Source organism: Bos taurus, chromosome 7 (assembly GCF_002263795.3).
Source record: "Bos taurus isolate L1 Dominette 01449 registration number 42190680 breed Hereford chromosome 7, ARS-UCD2.0, whole genome shotgun sequence".
Classification (NCBI taxonomy): domain Eukaryota; kingdom Metazoa; phylum Chordata; class Mammalia; order Artiodactyla; family Bovidae; genus Bos; species Bos taurus.
In genome coordinates, this window is record NC_037334.1 from 108,845,994 (window position 1) to 108,865,194 (window position 19,201).

Here is a 19,201-nt window from a genome sequence, read left to right on the forward strand (position 1 = left end):
GAACGTCCATGCAGGCGAAAGGCCGTGGGGACAGAGCTCAGGCTGCCGGAGGAGACCGCCAGGTGGAAGGAGGCAGTCGGGAGAAGGCGAGCTTTGTCTGTGGCAACAGTGGGGACTGCATATGTTTTTCTGGTTAGTTTCTGTGGGGTAAAGTGAGTTCTTTGGTTTTGGCTACTGTACAGGAAATTTGAGTTTCTGGAGCTAAGACACTGTGACCTTCATTGCCTGTGTGGCCTCAGGGAGTGTTGGGTGTGCGTTATTTAGTGTAACCTGTCCTGCAATCCTGAAAAGTGGTAAATTCAAATCCCATTTACCAGGAGAGGACAGTGGGGCTAGAGTAAGTGTAGTTGTTTTTTCAAAGTTAAACAGTTATAAAGTGGCCGAGGATGGTGAATTGGAGCTCAGATTTGCCTGATGCTAAGCCCCATATTCTTTCCATTTACTATACTGTCTCTTAGGATACTTTGTTTAGTTCAAATGACGCTGGTATTTCTTTTCTTCTTGCTTTATGGGCATTGGCTAATTTAGCACATTTATCTGAACTTGGTTTGTTAACAGAGTTGCCAGGTTTAGCTGGGGAAAAAGAAAACAACAACAGGCTGCTCATTCACATTTTAACTTCCTATAAACAATGTACACTTTTTTACCTGTGCTGCAAATATCATATGGTACACGCTTACACTGAACATTTACTATTTATCTGAAGCTCAAATTTAACCTGTCATCCTGTATTTTATCTGGCATTCTTAAATGTTAAAAAATTTTGGCACTTGTTTTTAAGAGATCTCTAGAATTGGTACATTGATATTCCTTTTTAGAGGGAAAAAAGTCTGATTGGGCTCTCACTAGACTGTATTCCTTAGGAGCACAAATGTCAAGTAGCGCCTGAAATGTAGGTAATCATTAAACATCTTCCAGTTACCCTATTTTGATTACTTTTGTCTGTCTTCAATCCTGGGTGCTTCAGAGCTCACCACTGTGCTGGCTATACAACTAACTGCTGGTACAGTGGAAACTTACCGTGTTCCAGGCACTGTTCTAGGTATTGTGTGTGTGTGTGTGCGTGTGCGTGTGTGAGTCGTGTCTGACTCTTGTGACCCCATGCGCTGTAGCCCTCTAGGCTCCTCTGTCCATGGGATTCTCCAGGCAAGTCTACTGGAGTGGGTTGCCATTTCCTGCTCTGGGAATCTTCCCTGACCCAGGGATGAACCCAGATCTCCTGCACTGCAGGCAGATGCTTTACTGTCTGAGCCATGTTTTGAATCCATCCATCCTGTCAGCGACTTTATGATAAAAATCGTGTTTTCACCCTCATTTCACAGATGAAAAAACAAAACAAACTGAGACAGAACAGAGGATGAGTGCTGGGTCTGTGGCAGGGCTGGGTGTGAACCCGAGTCATCTGGGTCTGGAATCAAAATCCATAACTACTTTTAATATTGCCTCTTGCAGGTAATGCTTGTAAAACCACATAAAGAGCTTCTAGGAAGAATGTCTTTAAGGTTTTCTAAGCCAAATGTCATCTACTTTCATATTAATCATATAAAACATCTTAGTGACCGCTGCTAAAGTAGACACCTCACTACACTGTATGCTATCCTTTTCTTTTCTTCTGTCCTTACTGAGACAGATGGCTTAGTCCTTAAATACTGCATTAGTACATGAAATGGTGAGTGGTTTTTCTCATTGCTACATATTGTACGATTGGAAAGTGATTGAGAAGCAGTATTTTCCAGCTTTTAAATGATTTCTTCTAGAAACTTTGATAATTTGCCCAGTATTGGCTTGCTCATAAGGCTAAGTTAGTAGACTCCTCACATATCCTAAGAGTAATGCCCCCAAAGGAATATGCATGTCTCTCATAGATACTTTTCAATATTTCAACTGACCAAACTTTGTTTGGACACGACTTACTAGTCTGGAAGTATCCTCATTTGGTTCAGATAAATACTCAGGGATGAAATTCTTAACACGGGAGGGAAGTAACACAGGGAAGCACAGATTTAGAAAATATTTTGGAGGGTGATCTTACAATTGCAGGTGTCAGGTATCAAGGTATGCAGGTCTTTTAAAGGGCATTTAGAAAAGCAATACAGAAAGAGGTCACATTTGGTCATTATACAGCTGCAGTGTGAACCAAATCCAGCTGTCCTGATCGTAATGCACATGGATTCTTGTGGTGCTGGATAGAATTTCAAGTGACAATATCTTACATAGGTTAAAAAAAATGCTGTATCTCAAACAAGTTAATGGAAGTGAAGCTGATATGTTTTAAAAACTATTAGATGATACTGAATCACCTGGCAAAAAGGTTGGGTTCTTTTGGATATCTGAGTTCAAAAGCATTTAGAGGAATCAGCAGGTTTCTAAGTTTTCAAAGACTCATCTTCATTTTTGACTCTGCTTCTACTCTCTGCTGAAAATTTACTCAATTCCCTTCACTGTGCCTTCTTGGCCTCTATTTCCCTGTATTTGTTTCCACTGAGATCCATCACCATATTTAGCAGAATAATTGCAGTGGCCTCATGTCTTGTTTATCTCCTATTTTTACCTTGTTCAATTCAGTTCATTTGCTCAGTCGTGTCTGACTCTTTGCGACCCCATGAATCGCAGCACGCCAGGCCTCCCTGTCCATTACCAACTCCCAGACTTCACCCAAACTCTTGTGCATAGAGTTGGTGATACCATCCAGCCATCTCATCCTCTGTTGTCCCCTTCTCCTCCTGCCCCCAATCGCTCCCAGCATCAGGGTCTTTTCCAATGCGTCAACTCTTCGCATGAGGTGGCCAAAGCATTGGAGTTTCAGGCTCAACATCAGTCCTTCCAATGAACATCCAGGACTGGTCTCATTTAGGATAGACTGGTTGGATCTCCTTGCAGTCCAAGGGACTCTCAAGAGTCTTCTCCAGCACCACAGTTCAAAACCATCAATTCTTCAGCGCTCAGCTTTCTTCACAGTCCAACTCTCACATCCATACATGACCACTGGAAAAATCATAGCCTTGGCTAGACGGACCTTTGTTGGCAAAGTAATGTCTCTGCTTTTCAATATCCTATCTAGGTTGGTCATAACTTTCCTTCCAAGGTGTAGGCGTCTTTTAATTTCATGGCTGCAGTCGCCATCTGCAGTGGTTTTGGAGCCCAGAAAAATAAAGTCAGCTACTGTTTCTACTGTTTCTCCATCTATTTCCCATGAAGTGATGGGACTGAATGCCATGATCTTAGTTTTCTGAAAGTTGAGTTTTAAGCCAACTTTTTCACTCTCCTCTTTCACTTTCATCAAGAGGCTGTTTAGTCCTTCTTCACTTTCTGCAATAAGGATGGTGTCATCTGCATATCTGAGGTTATTGATATTTCTCCCAACAATCTTGATTCCAGCTTGTGCTTTTTCCAGCCCAGCGTTTCTCATGATTTACTCTGCATAGAAGTTAAATAAGTAGGGTGACAATATACAGCCTTGACGTACTCCTTTTCCTGTTTGGAACCAGTCTATTGTTCCATGTCCAGTTCTAACTATTGCTTCCTGACCTGCATATAGGTTTCTCAAGAGGCAGGTCAGGTGGTCTGGTATTCCCATCTCTTGAAGAATTTTCCACAGTTTATTGTGATCTACACAGTCAAAGGCTTTGGCATAGTCAGCAAAGCAGAAATAGATGTTTTTCTGGAACTCTGTTGCTTTTTCCATGATCCAGCAGATGTTGGCAATTTGATCTCTGGTTCTTCTGCCTTTTCTAATACCAGCTTGAACATCAGGAAGTTCACGGTTCACGTATTGCTGAAGCCTGGCTTGGAGAATTTTGAGCATGACTTTACTAGCGTGTGAGATGAGTGCAATTGTACGGTAGTTTAAGCATTCTTTGGCATTGCCTTTGGGATTGGAATGAAAACTGACCTTTTCCAGTCCTGTGGCCACTGCTGAGTTTTCCAAATTTGCTGGCATATTGAGCGCAGCACTTTCACAGCATCATCTTTCAGGATTTGAAACAGCTCATCTGGGATTCCATCACCTCCACTAGCTTTGTTCGTAGTGATGCTTTCTAAGGCCCCCTTGACTTCACATTCCAGGATGTCTGGCTCTAGGTCAGTGATCACATCATCGTGATTATCCGAGTCGTGAAGATCTTTTTTGTACAGTTCTTCTGTGTATTCTTGCCACCTCTTGTTAATATCTTCTGCTACTGTTAGGTCCATACCATTTCTGTCCTTTATCAAGCCCATCTTTGCATGAAATGTTCCCTTGGTATCTCTAATTTTCTTGAAGAGATCTCTAGTCTTTCCCATTCTGTTGTTTTCCTCTATTTCTTTGCATTGATCACTGAGGAAGGCTTTCTTATCTCTCCTTGCTGTTCTCTGGAGCTCTGCATTCATATGCTTATATCTTTCCTTTTATCCTTTGCTTTTTGCTTTGCTTCCTTTCACAGCTATATGTAAGGCCTCCCCAGACAGCCATTTTGCTTTTTTGCATTTCTTTTCCAAGGGAATGGCTTGATCCCTGTCTCCTGTACAATGTCACGAACCTCCGTCCATAGTTCACCAGGTACTCTGTCTGTCAGATCTAGTCCCTTAAATCTATTTCTCACTTCCACTGTATACTCAAGGGATTTGATTTAGGTCATACCTGAATGGTCTAATGATTTTCCCTACTTTCTTCAATTTCAGTCTGAATTTGGCAATAAGGAGTTCATGATCTGAACCACAATCAGCTCCCGGTCTTGTTTTTGCTGACTGTATAGAGTTCTCCCCTCCAGTACTCTTCTCTGGAAAATCCCATGGACAGAGGAGCCTGGTAGACTGCAGTCCATGGGGTCGCTAAGAGTCAGACACAACTGAGCGACTTCACTTTCACTTTTCACTTTCATGCAGTGGAGAATGAAATGGCAACCCACTCCAGTGTTCTTGCCTGGAGAATCCCAGGGAAGGGGGAGCCTGGTGGGCTGCTGTCTATGGGGTCACACAGAGTTGGACACGACTGAAATGACTTAGCATAGCATAGCATAGCATAGAGTTCTCCATCTTTGGCTGCAAAGAATATAATCAATCTGATTTCGGTGTTGACCATATGGTGAGGTCCCTGTGTAGAGTCTTCTCTTGTGTTGTTGGAAGAGGGTGTTTGTTGTGACCAGTGCGTTCTCTTGGCAACACTCTATTAGCCTTTGCCCTGCTTCATTCCGTACTCCAAGGCCAAATTTGCCTGTTAATTCAGGTGTTTCTTGACTTCCTACTTTTGCATTCCAGCCCCCTATAAGGAAAAGGACATCTTTTTTGGGTGTTAGTTCTAAAAGGTCTTGTAGGTCTTCATAGAACCTTCAACTTCAGCTTCTTCAGCGTTACTGGTTGGGGCATAAGCTTGGATCACCGTGATATTAAATGGTTTGCCTTGGAAATGAACGGAGATCATTCTGTTGTTTTTGAGATTGCATCCAAGTACTGCATTTCAGACTGCATTTCTTTTGTTGACCATGATGGCTACTCCATTTCTTCTAAGGGATTGCTGTCCACAGTTGTAGATATAATGGTCATCTGAGTTATATTCACCCATTCCCGTCCATTTTAGTTCGCTGATTCCTAGAATATTGTCGTTCACTCTTGCCATCTCCTGTTTGACCACTTCCAATTTGCTTTGATTAAATGCCTAAGATTCCAGGTTCCTATGCAATATTGTTCTTTATACCATCGGACTTTGCCTCTATCACCAGTCACATCCACACCTGGGTATTGTTTTTGCTTTGGCTCCATCCCTTCATTCTTTCTGGAATTATTTCTCCACTGATCTCCTGTAGCATTTGGGCACCTACTGACCTGGGGAGTTTCTCTTTCAGTATCCTATAATTTTTCCTTTTCATACTGTTCATGGGTTCTCAAGGCAAGAACACTGAAGTGGTTTGCCATTCCCTTCTCCAGTGGACCACATTCTTTCAGACCTCTCCACCATGACCCGCCCGTCTTGGGTGGCCCCACAGGGCATAGCTTAGTTTCATTGAGTTAGACAAGGCTTTGGTCCATGTGATCAGATTGGCTAGTGTTCTGTGAGTATGGTTTCAGTGTGTCTGCCCTCTGATGCCCTCTCGCAACACCTACCGTCTTACTTGGGTTTCTCTTACCTTGATCGTGGGGTGTCTCTTCACGGCTGCTCCAGCAAAATGCAGTCTGTGCTCCTTACCTTGGACGAGGTTGCCCTTCCTGACCTTGAACATCAGTTTGCTTCTCTTGGCCTCCGCCCCTGACCTCGGATGTGGCGTAGCTCCTCTCGGCGGCTGCCCCAGACCTCGGTCATGGGGTAGCTCGTCTTGCCCGCCACCCCTGACCTCGGGCATGGGGTAGCTCCTCTTGGCCGCACTTCTGCGCAGTCCGTCACAGCCAGCGTGCCTCTACACGGTCTGTTTTACCTTTTAGTTTATTCTTTACCTGGTGGCTCAGACGGTAAAGTGTCTGTCTGCAATGGAGGAGACCCGGGTTCGATCCCTGGGTTGGGAAGATCCCCTGGAGAAGGAAATGGCAGCCCACTCCAGTATTCTTGCCTGGAAAATCCCATGGACAGCGGAGCCTGGTAGGCTACTGTCCATGGGGTCGCAAAGAGTCCGACACGACTGAGTGACTTCATTTTCTTTCACTTTACACTCACAGTACAGATAGTTTTGAAAACCCAGCTCAGAAAACCTTAACTTACTTCCTTCTAAGTTTTTGATGAGAAGCAAGGATGGTTTAGATTTTCAGTGATCTGATCTCACTTCTGTTTATTCAGTATCTTACTATATTCCCACTGTGTAAGGTGCAGTGAGGCCATACCCAACTGCCTTCTGCTCCCTGAAATTGATACATCATTTCCTGGCTTAATGTCTTTTCCCGCTCCTCTTGCCTCTGTTTGGAGCTTCCCCCTTTTCTCTCTAACCAAATGACATCTAATCTAAGAATCTCTCTTCCATTCTTCTAATAGGAACTTACCATTTCTTTATTCTCACAGCATTTTGTTTATATTTTCACTGTAAAATGTTTTCATTGAACTTAGCTTTATTGCTTTGTCATTATTGGATGCTTGGATTGTGTTTGAATGAATAAACCAGAACAGAAAGTTAATTAAAACTCTTTCACAGTTTATCAGGGGGAAAAGTAAGGTTATTTTATACTAGAAATATTGGAATTAAAATTAATCAGCATGTGAGTTATGGTAACATCAGTTAAAGTTGTTTGTAACCCCTTAAGTGTAGGATTGGATGTTGCAGTTGAACATTGAAAGGTTTGACAAGTGATGTAAGAAACTTGTTAATCATTTGTTAATATAGAATAACTTAATTACTAAAATAAAGGAGATTTCTTTTTTAATGAACTCTACTTATATTTTTCAATTTGAAAATATTATGTTAAAATGGAAATTACTTGAAGCATGTTGGATTTTTTTCAGTGTTTATTATCTGGATATATCTGAGAATCTTTTTATGTTTTCTTAACAGTTGGTACCTATTTGAGTGGAATTAATGTACTCATTAAAAAGTCATTATTGTAGCAATTAAAACCATAACAGTGTAACATTGATTTGAGGGGCATGCCTTCTTCCGGATGTGTGTGTTTTAAATCATCTTAGGGCTGACAGATCCTTTATAAATATAAGATAGAAACTTAGAGATATTGTTCAAAGATTATTAGGTTAGTATCAGGACCATGAACATAATAGAGCTAAAAGTATGTGGTGTCTTTGACCTTTGGTTTAATTTTCAGTTGAAGTAGTAAATTTGCATTTTTTACTCCACATGCATTTTTTTCCAGTCCTTTTGGCCATACAGTTCACTCATCTATCAAGTACTTACTGACCTTTTGCTGTTGTGGACTGTACCAGGTGCTAGAGTCATGAGAATTGACCTGTTTGAAGTTCAGCTTGCAGTGTTTATCTAGGCTCACTTCTAAAACTTGCATGACCTGGGGCAAAAGTACATGGAGGCCCTCAAACACTATGTCTAAACATTTAAAGGTTATAAATCAAACTAATACATTGCTAAATAAAATAGATCTTTTCCTGTTGCCTTAGGATATAATAGCTCAGTGATCTGGAAGGCCAAGTAAGGATTTAGAGTGCCTGGGCTGCACTTCCGCATTGGCTGTGCTGCTGCTGTGGGGAGCGTTAGCCTCTGGGCAGCCCGGCCTCGCCTGAACCCAGGATGGTGCTTCTTGCAGACACCCCAGCCCTCTTCCCACACCCCTGCAAACTGCACCTCCTGGCTACTGCCAGGCTAGTGGCCACCTGCAAGTTCATCTGTCCTGGCAGGGGCGGCCTAGTAGAGGCCCTGGGAGGCTCAAGAAGCTGGCTGTGGGATGATCAGATGCGGATATCCAAGCCCCGGGGACTGAGAAGGGCACCACACAGCCAGTGGGTGGGCATGGCCTTTGCCTGGTGGGTTTGTCTTGTGGAAAGGGTGGGCTCAGAGGAGGAGCAGGGAGACCCCTGGGGTCCAGTGCGCAGGGCAGGCGCTCCTGCCCAGGCCCCTGGGTGGTCCTGTATGTGCCCTCTACCAGACAGATGAAGCGCTCCTCAGACCTCAGATCCCACAAAGCCTGCAGACTTTAAGCTAGATCACAAGTCCACAATTTAAAAAATAAATTGTGTTTTGTTAGTGAACAGTTATTAGGTGTGTATTTATTTATGATGAAGAATAAGCAATAGTTTTCAACTGTGTTATTTTTATATTTTAGAAATTAAAAATTTTTCTGATAAAATAGTGATAGTGACTTTGGAATTATGGCTGAATACAACTTCTAATTGTGTACTCTTTGTTTTTAACATTTCCCCACTTATTTAAAATAGTGATTAGCTGTTTTATGGGTGATGGTGGTGTTAGAATGAAAAAGGATAAATTGAAAGGTATTCTTAATGCTGTTCTAGCCCTGTTTCAATTTCTAAGTATATTCAAGGGAAAGAAAAAGGCTGTGAATTGACCATTTAAGTAAATCAGTTTGCATCTGAATGTCCCAAGATTATTAAATCTCGACATAGGAATGTAATTTTATATCACAAAAATTCATCCCATACAAGTTTTTTAAAATGCTATCTTTGTGATTGGTCTCATGTTAATATACAGTTGAAGTTTTACAGTAATTTAGAGAAGAAAGAGTCAATTCAGTGTAAAAGGGAATACTTGATTACTCTATTGTATAAGAGCAATAAAAGCTAATTTACTGTTATATTACTCAGTATTGAAAACTGCAAGAGGCTATCTTTCTGTTCATTCTACATTAATTGTGCTGCATTGTAGTGATATTCATATCTATTATAGATGAGTTTTATGGAAGCCTTTTAAGTTGACATCTCTGAGCTTGTCTTGTAGCTCACGTAAATATCTTTGACATATTGTCTGCATGATTGTTGAAGGGCGAATGAAGTGTTGAAGGCAAGATGGATTAATCAGTCACTGAGATTCCTCTATGAACACTCCCCTGATAAACTATTCTTTGAAATGGCCTGAGTTCATCACAAAGTATAACCTATGAAAATAAGTAGTTGTATTTTTAAAAAGCCTTTAACTTATTAAACTTCATAAAGACTATTTCTTCTAAATTTGCCTCTTATGCTTGTATTTTATTGTAAAATTAATTTCAGAGTCATTTCACTGTTAGTAGTTCTTTTCTTTAATTGAGTTTATAAGTCAAATAATTGGGATTAATTTTAACTTTTGTTAAAATTTAGGTAGAAAATGGTGTCTTTGTTGTTCAGTTGCTCAGTCATGTCTGACTCCTTGCAACCCCATGGACTGCAGCATGCCAGGCTTCCCTGTCCTTCATCATCTCCCAGAGTTTGCTCAAATTCATGTCCATTGAGTTGATGATAAAACCCAACCATCTCATCCTTTGTCGTCCCCTTCTCCTCCTGCCTTCAGTCTTTCCCAGCATCAATGCCTTTTCCAATGAGTTGGCTGTTTGCATCAGGTGGCCAAAGTATTGGAGCTGCAGCTTCAGCATCTGTCCTTCCAATGAATATTCGGGGTTGTTTCCTTTAGAATTGACTGGTTTGATCTCCTTGCAGTCCGAGGGACTCTCAAGGGTCTTCTGGAGTCTTAACCCCTGGACCACCAGGGAAATCCCTTTTGGGCTCCACTGTTAATTCCGCCACATTTACAGTGACTTCCTCTGCTAAAGTCTTGAACCCCTGAAATTATCCATGAAGACTGGAGTCAATACGTTCCAAAATCCTGTTGCATTGATATTTTGACCTCTTCCCATGAATTGCAGATGTTAATAATGGCATCTAAAATGGTCAGTTTTTTCCAGAAGTTTTTCAGTTGACTTGGCTCTGACCCATCAGAGAAATCGCCATCTATGACAGCTGTAGAGTCTTAGGAAAGGTATTTCTTAAAGCATAAGACTTGAAAGTCGAAATCAGCACTTGGTCCAAAGCCAATGTGAACGTTGTTGTGTGTCTTCATCAGAGATCCTGCGTGACCAGCTGACCATTGCTGAGAAGCAGGACTGTTTTGAAAGGAATCTTATTTTCTGAGTAGAAGATTTCAGTAATGGGCTTAAAATATTCAGTACATCCTATGGTAAACATACGTGCTGTTATCTAAGCTTGCTCTTCCATTTATAGAGCACAGACAGAATAGATTTGCATAATTCTTAAGGGCCCTTGAGGTTTTGGAATGGTAAATGAGCACTGGCTTTAACTTCAAGTCACCAGCTGCATTATCCCCTTACAAGTCAGCCTGTCCTGTGGGGCTTTGCAGTCAGGCATTGATTTCTCTTTTCTAGCTAACGAAGTCTGAGATAGCATCTCCTCCAAAGAATGCTCTTTGGTCTACATTGCAAATGTCTTGTTTACTGTAGCCACCTTCGTTCATGATCTTAGCTGGATTTTTCTGGACAACTTGCTGCAGCTTCTACATCAGCACTTGCTGTTTCCCTTGCTGTTGCACTTGGATGTTACGGAGATGGCTTCTTTCTTTGAACCTCATGAACCAGCCTCTACTAGCTTCAGACTTTTCTTCTTTATCTTCCTCAACTCTTTCAGCCACCACAGAACTGGAGAGAGTTAGGCCTTGGCCTAGGTTTGGCTTTTACTTAAGAGAATGTGTTACTGGTTTGATCTTCTATCCAGAGCACCAAAACTCTCCATATCAGCAATAGGGCTGTTTAGCTTTTTATCGTTCATGTGTTCATTGGAGTAGCAGTTTTCATTTCCTTTAAGAACTTTTCCATTGCATTCATCGCATGGCTATTTCAGGGCAATTCATCTAGCTTTTGGCCATCTTGGCTTTCAACAAACCTTCTTTACTAAGGTTAATCATTTCTAGCTTCTGATTAAAAGTGAGGGACATGGGACTCTTCCTTTCACTTGAACATTAAGAGGTCATTGTAGGGCTATTAACTGGTCTACTTTCGATTTTATTTTGTCTCAGGGAATAGGGAGGCTGGAGGAGAGGGGGCGATGAAGAATGGCCTTTAAAGCAGTCAGAACATTCAGTTCACTGTCTTATACAGGTGTGGTTCGTGGAGCCCCAGAGCAATTGCAGGTGTAACATCAAGATCGCTGCTTACAGTTCATGGTAACAAATATGATCACAGTTAAAAACTTTAAAATAGGAGAATTACTGAAATGTGACAGACACATAAAGTGAGCAAATGCTGTTGGAATGATGACACTGATCTATTTGTTTGACAGAGGGTTGCCACAAACCTTGTATTTATAAAAAATGCAACATCTGTGAAGCAAAATAAAGCAAAGCGCGATAAAGCAAGTTATGCCTGTACTGGATTAGGCTCCATTCTCATGACATCATTTTATCTTCATCATCTCTTTGGAGACAAGGGAAGTTGCTCAGTCATATGCGACTCTTTGCCAGTCCCATGGACTGTAGCCTACCGGGCTCCTCTGTACATGGAATTTTCCTGGCAAGAATACTAGACTGGGTTGCCATTTCCTTCTCCAGAAAATCTTCCTGACCTGGGGATCAAACCAAGGTCTCCTGCATTGCAGGCAGACGCTTTACCTTCTGAGCTACCAGGGAAGTCCCTCTTTGGCAACATTATGTCCAAATACAGTCATATTCTGAAGTTACTGGCTGTTAGGACTTCAACGTATGCATTTCAAGAGGACAAATCCAGCCTATTAAAGGGACATAGAATGAGTTCTATGCTAACATACTGGGTAACCAATATGTTTAAGATGTGGAGCAGTTTATTTAATTTGTAAATAAATTGTATACTTTTCAAAATTGGATGTTAGGAATATCTTTTATTTCTCCTTTGACCTGGTTTGATTGTAGAGATGTGAAAAGGGTAATTAAAGGCTGATGATGATTATAATAATAACAGCAGCCGCAGCCACGTCATCAAGTGCTGTAGTGTGTCCTGGGCTTGGGTAGTTAAAGGCTGCTGCTGCTGCTAAGTCTCTTCAGTCGTGTCCAACTCTGTGTAACCCCATAGACAGCAGCCCACCAGGCTCTCTGGTCCCTGGGATTCTCCAGGCAAGAACACTGGAGTGGGTTGCCATTTCCTTCTCCAATGAAAGTGAAAAGTTAAAGTGAAGTCGCTCAGTCGTGTCCGACTCTTAGTGACCCCATAGACTGCAGCCTACCAGGCTCCCCCGTCCATGGGATTTTCCAGGTAAGAACACTGGAGTTAAAGGCTGATGATGGTTATAACAACAGCAGCAGCAGCCACGTCATCAAGTGCTGTAGCTGTAGCATGGAAAAGTTGAATTATTCAGGTAGTGTTCTTTGGTGACAAACTAGCTTAAAAATGTCCCAGATCAAGAAAGTTCTTTAAAGAATATTTTAAACTATATCCTATCTGGCTCATAGCTCCAATACCCTTCACTTTGTGGGTGCTCAGTAAATAATTGTAGAATGAATAGATTTCAGTTAAAGCCAAAGGGAGAAATACAGTCATAGTGGCAGTGCCCATTAGAATCTCATGTTTGCATTGTCAAGAGTATATTGCCTGCTCAGCCCTTGCAAGTTTTTGTTATTTGTCAGCAAATACAGTATGCGTTGACTATTCGCTTGATTGTAGACAGACAAGAGAACTAACTTGCTGGACCCTTTGTGTTTTAGACCTCCCACATGTGTGAGACTTGGAAACAATAGAACAGCGGTTTTGCCTGTCTGTATAGAAACTCCCCTTCCTGTAAGATGCCGCAGATAAGAGGTGATTCTCACAGAGGACATTTTATCTCCCACAGTAGGTGGGATTGACGGCTGTGTGTGTTTTGCCTCAGCTTCTTGTTGTGTTGCTTTATTACTTGGCTGGATGGGGCTGCATTTGGAACTATAGATCTTGTTAAAAATGTTTCTTAATAGTCAAATTGTAAATGTCTTTAGATAAAATTTTCAGGATATTTGAGAAGTAGTAGGAAAAGGCAAAGAACTGAGTTGTTGCAGTTCTTTTTTGAAAACAACTTTATATGGAGGTGTATACATTTGTTGTTTGATTATTGTCAATTTGTTCTTCAAAAAAGTAGAATAATGAGCAGCCTTTTGGGAACTCATGGCTATTTTTGGCAGAATTCTTCTTGTTAGTATTCATAATATTTCTGTAATTACCTTATTGCTCTGTTTCTAGGCTTTTGATATAGTTTGTACTTGTGATTTTCTTTTTCTTAGTTTTGGGTACTTAATGAAGAAGAAATTTTAGATGTGGTATGAGAGAATAAATGGACTTCACTGGTGGCTCAGTGGTCAAGAATCTGCCTGCAATGCAGGAGACCAGAGTTCAAGCCCTGGGTTGGGAAGGTCCCCTGGAGGAGGGCATGGCAGCCCACGCCAGTGTTCTTGCCTGGAGAATCGCACGGACAGAGGAGCCTGGTGGGCTGCGGTCCCTGGGTCACAGAGTTGGATGGGCCTGAGCAACCGAGCAGCAGCAGCAGCAGAGAGAATAAAATTTTGATTCTGTATTAAAAGAATATTACGTCCAACTTGCTAATGTTGTTTGGGTTTTTTTAATTAAAAAAAAATTCCTTAAATTAGAGATAAATTATAAGTAGTTGAATTAGATACTGTAATTGTTAAGTACGAATAAATGTTTTTCAACTTTCTCATTTTTCTCACTGATATCTGAATTTGTACAGTTTTCAAAGTCTTTTTATCATTTCAGTATTAGTGGCTTTTTGAGTCTCATGTCCATTCAGTGGAATTTCATTAACTGAAAATATTTGCTAAATTTTTAGTTGTCTTTGTATGAATGAAACCCCTAAGGTTATACAAAATGCAATTGAGTGTGACTGAGTTTACGTCAGACCTTTGTGATATTATTTGTGTCTTAATTTAGGTTGGTTGAAGACCTTTGATGACTACTTTAGAGAGAAGACTCAGTATATTTTTAATAATATGGTTGTCAAGTTGAAAGAAGACCCACGGAGAAAATTTATATGGTCTGAGATCTCTTACCTTTCGAAGTGGTGGGAAGCTATAGATGTTCAGAAGAAGGATGCTGTTAAAAGGTTTGTTGTTTAAAACTATTGCTTTTTGAAATTAGGTAATATTAAATACATTAATTTTGCAGTGAAACATGTGTTGACTTTTCAGAAGGTGAAAATTCTTAGCTTTATAAATGAAACTTAAAATATTTCTCCATATCCTTTTATTACCTTGATTCTGGTTCATTTCTGAAAAAGTGACCTGAAACTTCTCCATTGAAATTCTTATGTTCCAGCTTTGTCCTTGCAATGGAATTACTACGTCAAAGGGGCTTAATGTTTTAAAGATTTTTTTGAAGTGTATAAATCGAAGTGATCCCTGTAAAGGTGGTTTCAGTGTGTTCTTCATTTAGAAATGTACCAATTTCTCTGCATATTAGCAGATGAAATTCTCTGCATATTTGCAATGTAATTTTTTTCTAAAACATATCAATTTAAGTATTGGAAAATTTGCTTAGTGATACAATTTTGATTAGTGATAGTGTTACATGTTTTCTCATGTATGCAGGCAGAACTTTCTGTGAACTGCTTGATCCTGTACTTTGCTTACTGATTTCTAAGAGTGCTTATGCACACATATGAATCCTTATTTTTTCTGAAGCTTTAAATTTCTTCTTAATTCTTAGTGTTTGACACATAGACTTCAAAAGTTTTTATGTAGTCTAATGTATTAATCTGTTTTCTTGATATTGGCTTTTCTGTCATACCCAAGTCTTAGCCTAAGAGGAGATCTTTCCCCCCCCTCTTTAGTGTTTTTACTGCTCCCTTTCATAAACCTTCCGGTTTACTCTTTAATGTGGTGTGATGGGGGCTTTTGCTCTGCTGTCTCCCTGCTCCCGCCACCCGCCCTGCTTCCGGGAGTTTAAGGTTTGTCTTAGCATAAACTACTTTTTTTACTTATTTAGTGTCACATGTGCACCACTTACTGTATCACTTCCTGTGTTAAGTACCTTACAAATGATAACTGATAATCTTTGCAGTAATCCTGGGCAGTGAGTCCAGTGAGTGTCTTGATTGTACAGATGGGGTCACCCAGCTGGACATGCCACACTGCTTACCGTCCAGGCCAGCCTCAGCCCCATAAGCTCTTCCCTTACACATTCTTTCTTTCCACTGACTTGAAGTGCCATCTTTATTGTATTTAAATAAGCATTGATTTCTGGGCTTTCTGACCTCTTTCTTTTTTTTTTTTTTTCTTCAGTACCAATAAGTTTTTATTCATTGTATATTCCCAAGGAAAACAAAGGAAAGGGAAAAGGGTCAGCGTGTGTGTTACAAAATGATAGCAAATGGGAAAGGAAGTACCTGGCACAGTAAAATCAGCCATCAAATAAACACTGCCCAGATGGGGTCGCCAAAGCCCAAGGCGCTATGTCTCCTGCAGTTCAGGAATGAGAAGGGATGAGGAAAAGAACAGATGGGTACATGCTTTTCTACCCTCCCTCCCTCCCTCCCCATTAAATTCAAGATTTCATACAAAGCTTTGGTTTCTAGCAGTAAACATGGAGTTACATTCGTCTGTCTGCTATTAAACAATCTTGTGGCTACTTTGACATAAGTTTCTTGCACCTGCATAAAAGTTCCTGAGTGACTTGGATATACATTCATCTTTCCTTTCGTGGTCTCCCAGCCCCACCTTCTACATGGAAGGCCCCCTTCATTGCTCCTCTCTACCCTTGGAGTTGGTCTTAATCCAACCAAATACATCAGTCCGTTTAGCATGAATCACATCAAGGAATGGACAGGACTCGAAATTGGGAACGAGGGATGGAGCAATCTTAGCCTTTTCAGGGTTTTTGCACAAATCACTTAATCGCAGATACCCCACAAATTAAATGTATAGGTATATGGTCTATTTCGGGGGGGCACAAAGGTGGAAAGAAGAGGGAATAGGAATCTAGTTTTCAGGACAGATCTTGTTTGAAATAGGAAATAGAGGAAGGGGAACACAAAAGAAAGTGTAGTTCAAGACCCCCCAACTTCAAGAGGGGCCCCCAAGCTTACGTTTCAGATTTCTTTGCCTGGTGCAGAACATTTTGTCAAAGATGCTTTGGCTATTTTTCTCAATATAAAAAGAAGTTTGTAAACAATAAAACCCCAAAAGAACATGGAGAAGACCAACACATTATATTTACACAAACTAGGCCACCTAGCAATCACCAAATCAGCTACTTGTGAAGTCCTACAAAGCCCAGACAAATATAATAACTAGAGGGGGGCAGCAGCTGGGGGAGACAAGGATCAGACACACATCACCCAATGCGTTCTATTGCATTTGCCCCGTGACAACACAGTGAGGTAGGTCTGCAGGGATCTCACAGCTTGTAAACGAACCCGCCGCCCCCACCGCCCTTTCTCCTTTAGCTGCCATGATACTAATCACTGCTGCAGCAGAGTAGGACCCTGGCTCTGGGAACCACAAAGAAGCCATTGCTGATGGTCTCTCCAGAAGCCAAGAAGGAAAAGCCCAGAATCGGTAAAGATCTTGTCCTTGCTTCACATATCCATCCCTGGGCAGCTCAAGATGGGTACAGAGGCATTGTTCTTAAAAACCTCTCCTTACCAACTTCCATTTCTTATAAAAACACACACACCCTGTTGTGCAGGGTCGGCCTAGCCCAGTCAGGTGGAGGATGGATCTGGTATATAAAGCGAGTCCTGTGCCCTAGGATTATAGATCTGGAACAGGAATCCTTTGCCACACATACAGACGACCTTTGCCTAATCTTGGCTTCCCCTCTCTGCACTTCTTACCTGGCCCAGCTTCTCCTAACTTCTCTGCACCATGTTTTCCTGTTCAGAACAATTTCCAATCTTTCAGTAGGAAGGAGACCAAGTCATGGGGCAACCCAGTTAAAACCTAGTCTCTCATGAAACGCTGAAGGGATTTCAGGAGGACACCATGGCAGAAGAGCCAGCTGTAATTGGCAAAAATGAGGTAGTTCAATAGGCTATACACTCCAAATAGTTGTTCTCTCTGATGATACAGCAACAAAAAGCATTCCTGCTGTGCAGACCCGGAGCTGCTGCTGACTTACCCCTGAGATTGCTCATGTACCTGAGAACACAGTGCAGGAATGAGGGTCTTAGATTAAAATACACAAAAATACAAAACCAGAATATTTATATTATGAAAAAAAAAAAGTTAAAATGCACAAGATATGTCATTTGCACACTAGTGCAGTTGGCATCCTGGAGAAAGTGGGACCCAAGGTACAGTCACCCAAGGCAGCAAATAAATAAAATTGAGTTGGCCCAGAATCGGGTAAGAGTGAGCTTAGAAGCAGCAAGTCTCAGCTGTTCCCTCAATTACCCCTTTACCTGTCATCATAACCCATTACTTGGGACAGTTCTTGGCATTCTGTCCCAAGAGGGGGTTATGAGGAGAGAAGACGAGGAAAACCCTGCCGCCCCCCTGAGATGTTTCCTCCCATGGAATGTAGTGGCTTGTTGGTTGGGTGCATCAATCTGTTCTCCTCTTAATCTTTACACTCTGATATGGGAAATATTATTCCACAATCTTCTTTAAGAGTAAAACAACTTCCCTACCCAGGCCACTTTCAAAAGCTGGAGATTCTGGGGGTGGAGACTCAGATGAAGCATGCAGGGAGGGTTAACCCTCAAAGCCCTCATATGCATTTGGGAAGAGCTAATTGGAGTTTCTTTGCCTCACCCCTTCTTCCCACCAAGAGGGAAGAGGGGGTGATGCTGTGGACTCCAGCCTCAGATATATGGCAGTGCCAGCTGCCCCCTACCCACCCTGTCCCCACTTTCTCCACTCTGCCGATTGATGCCTGCTCCTCAAAGCTTTCTGATCACAAAACGATAGCCCCCACCCACTGTGGCTTCAATTCTGGGCCTCTGGGAGCATGGCAGAGCTATGGATCTCTTCTTCCTCCTCCCGAAAGTAGGCTGGCTTTCCCTGGGAGCTTGCTGGGCCTTCAGTGGGCATGAGGCTACCATATGGTTGATGCTCTGGCAGAAATGGCACTTCTTGGGCTGCGGTGGCAGTTTGCATTCCTTGGCGTGATGGTCTAGACCTGCACAGTTGTAGCACCTGGCTCCCTTTGATCTGCGTTTCTGCATATTCTTCCCTTTAGGCCGCCTTTCACTCCCAATACAGAACACCCCCCCAGGGCCGGTGACTCGGATAGATTCCAGGCCCTTGGCGGACTTCTTAAAGGTGAACTCCACGGCCTCCCCCTCCTTCAGGCTCCGGAAGCCCTCCATGTGCAGCTTACTCTGCTGCACAAAGACATCCACCGGGGGGTCGAGCACGACCCCTGCGCTGGCGGTCATGGACAGGAAGCCGAACCCCATGCGCACGTTGAACCACTTAGGGATGCCGGCACCGTGCAGCATCTGCGGCTCCTCCGCCGCGCGGGCCGCGTCCTCCGGCGCCTTAGCGCAGCCACCTGCGAACTGCTCGTGGGACACAGAGCCCATGGTAGTCGGCTGAGCCCGCGGCCCCAGGCCCCTGCTTGGGCGGCTGCTGGCCCCAGAGAAGTCCGGAGGCCCTGACCTCTTTCATAGACTTTTCCGTGTAACTGTGATTGTTGCAAGCTTATGAGGTGTTTGATTAACAGACAGTTTAAATCTTCCTTTATTTTTCTTTATTGAAAAGTTCTTTTAATGAGTGACTGCTTAATTTTCCCAGAGAGCTTTGGGATTAATTCTTCCTACTCGATCCCCCAAAAAAGAGGGGGAAGATTTTGAGAGGTATTGAGCTAAATGTTTAAAGGTATTTTCGGGAGAATTAACTTTCCATTATTATCTATCAGACATTTTTTCTTCCCTGATAGCATC

General features: G+C 42.1%; 1 protein-coding gene and 1 pseudogene across 2 annotated transcripts in view; one reads left to right on the forward strand and one right to left on the reverse strand.

Moving 5' to 3' along the window:
* The window catches only part of MAN2A1 (mannosidase alpha class 2A member 1), a 210,749-nt gene that overhangs the window by 50,928 nt on the left and 140,620 nt on the right, over positions 1 to 19,201 (forward strand). For both annotated transcript variants that reach the window (NM_001205886.3, XM_059888188.1), the window contains exon 4: positions 14,248 to 14,419. In NM_001205886.3, the coding sequence (NP_001192815.2) occupies positions 14,248 to 14,419 (172 nt within the window). The remainder of the gene's footprint in view (positions 1 to 14,247; positions 14,420 to 19,201) is intronic.
* On the reverse strand, positions 17,535 to 19,101 carry LOC132345809 (protein lin-28 homolog A-like; annotated as a pseudogene).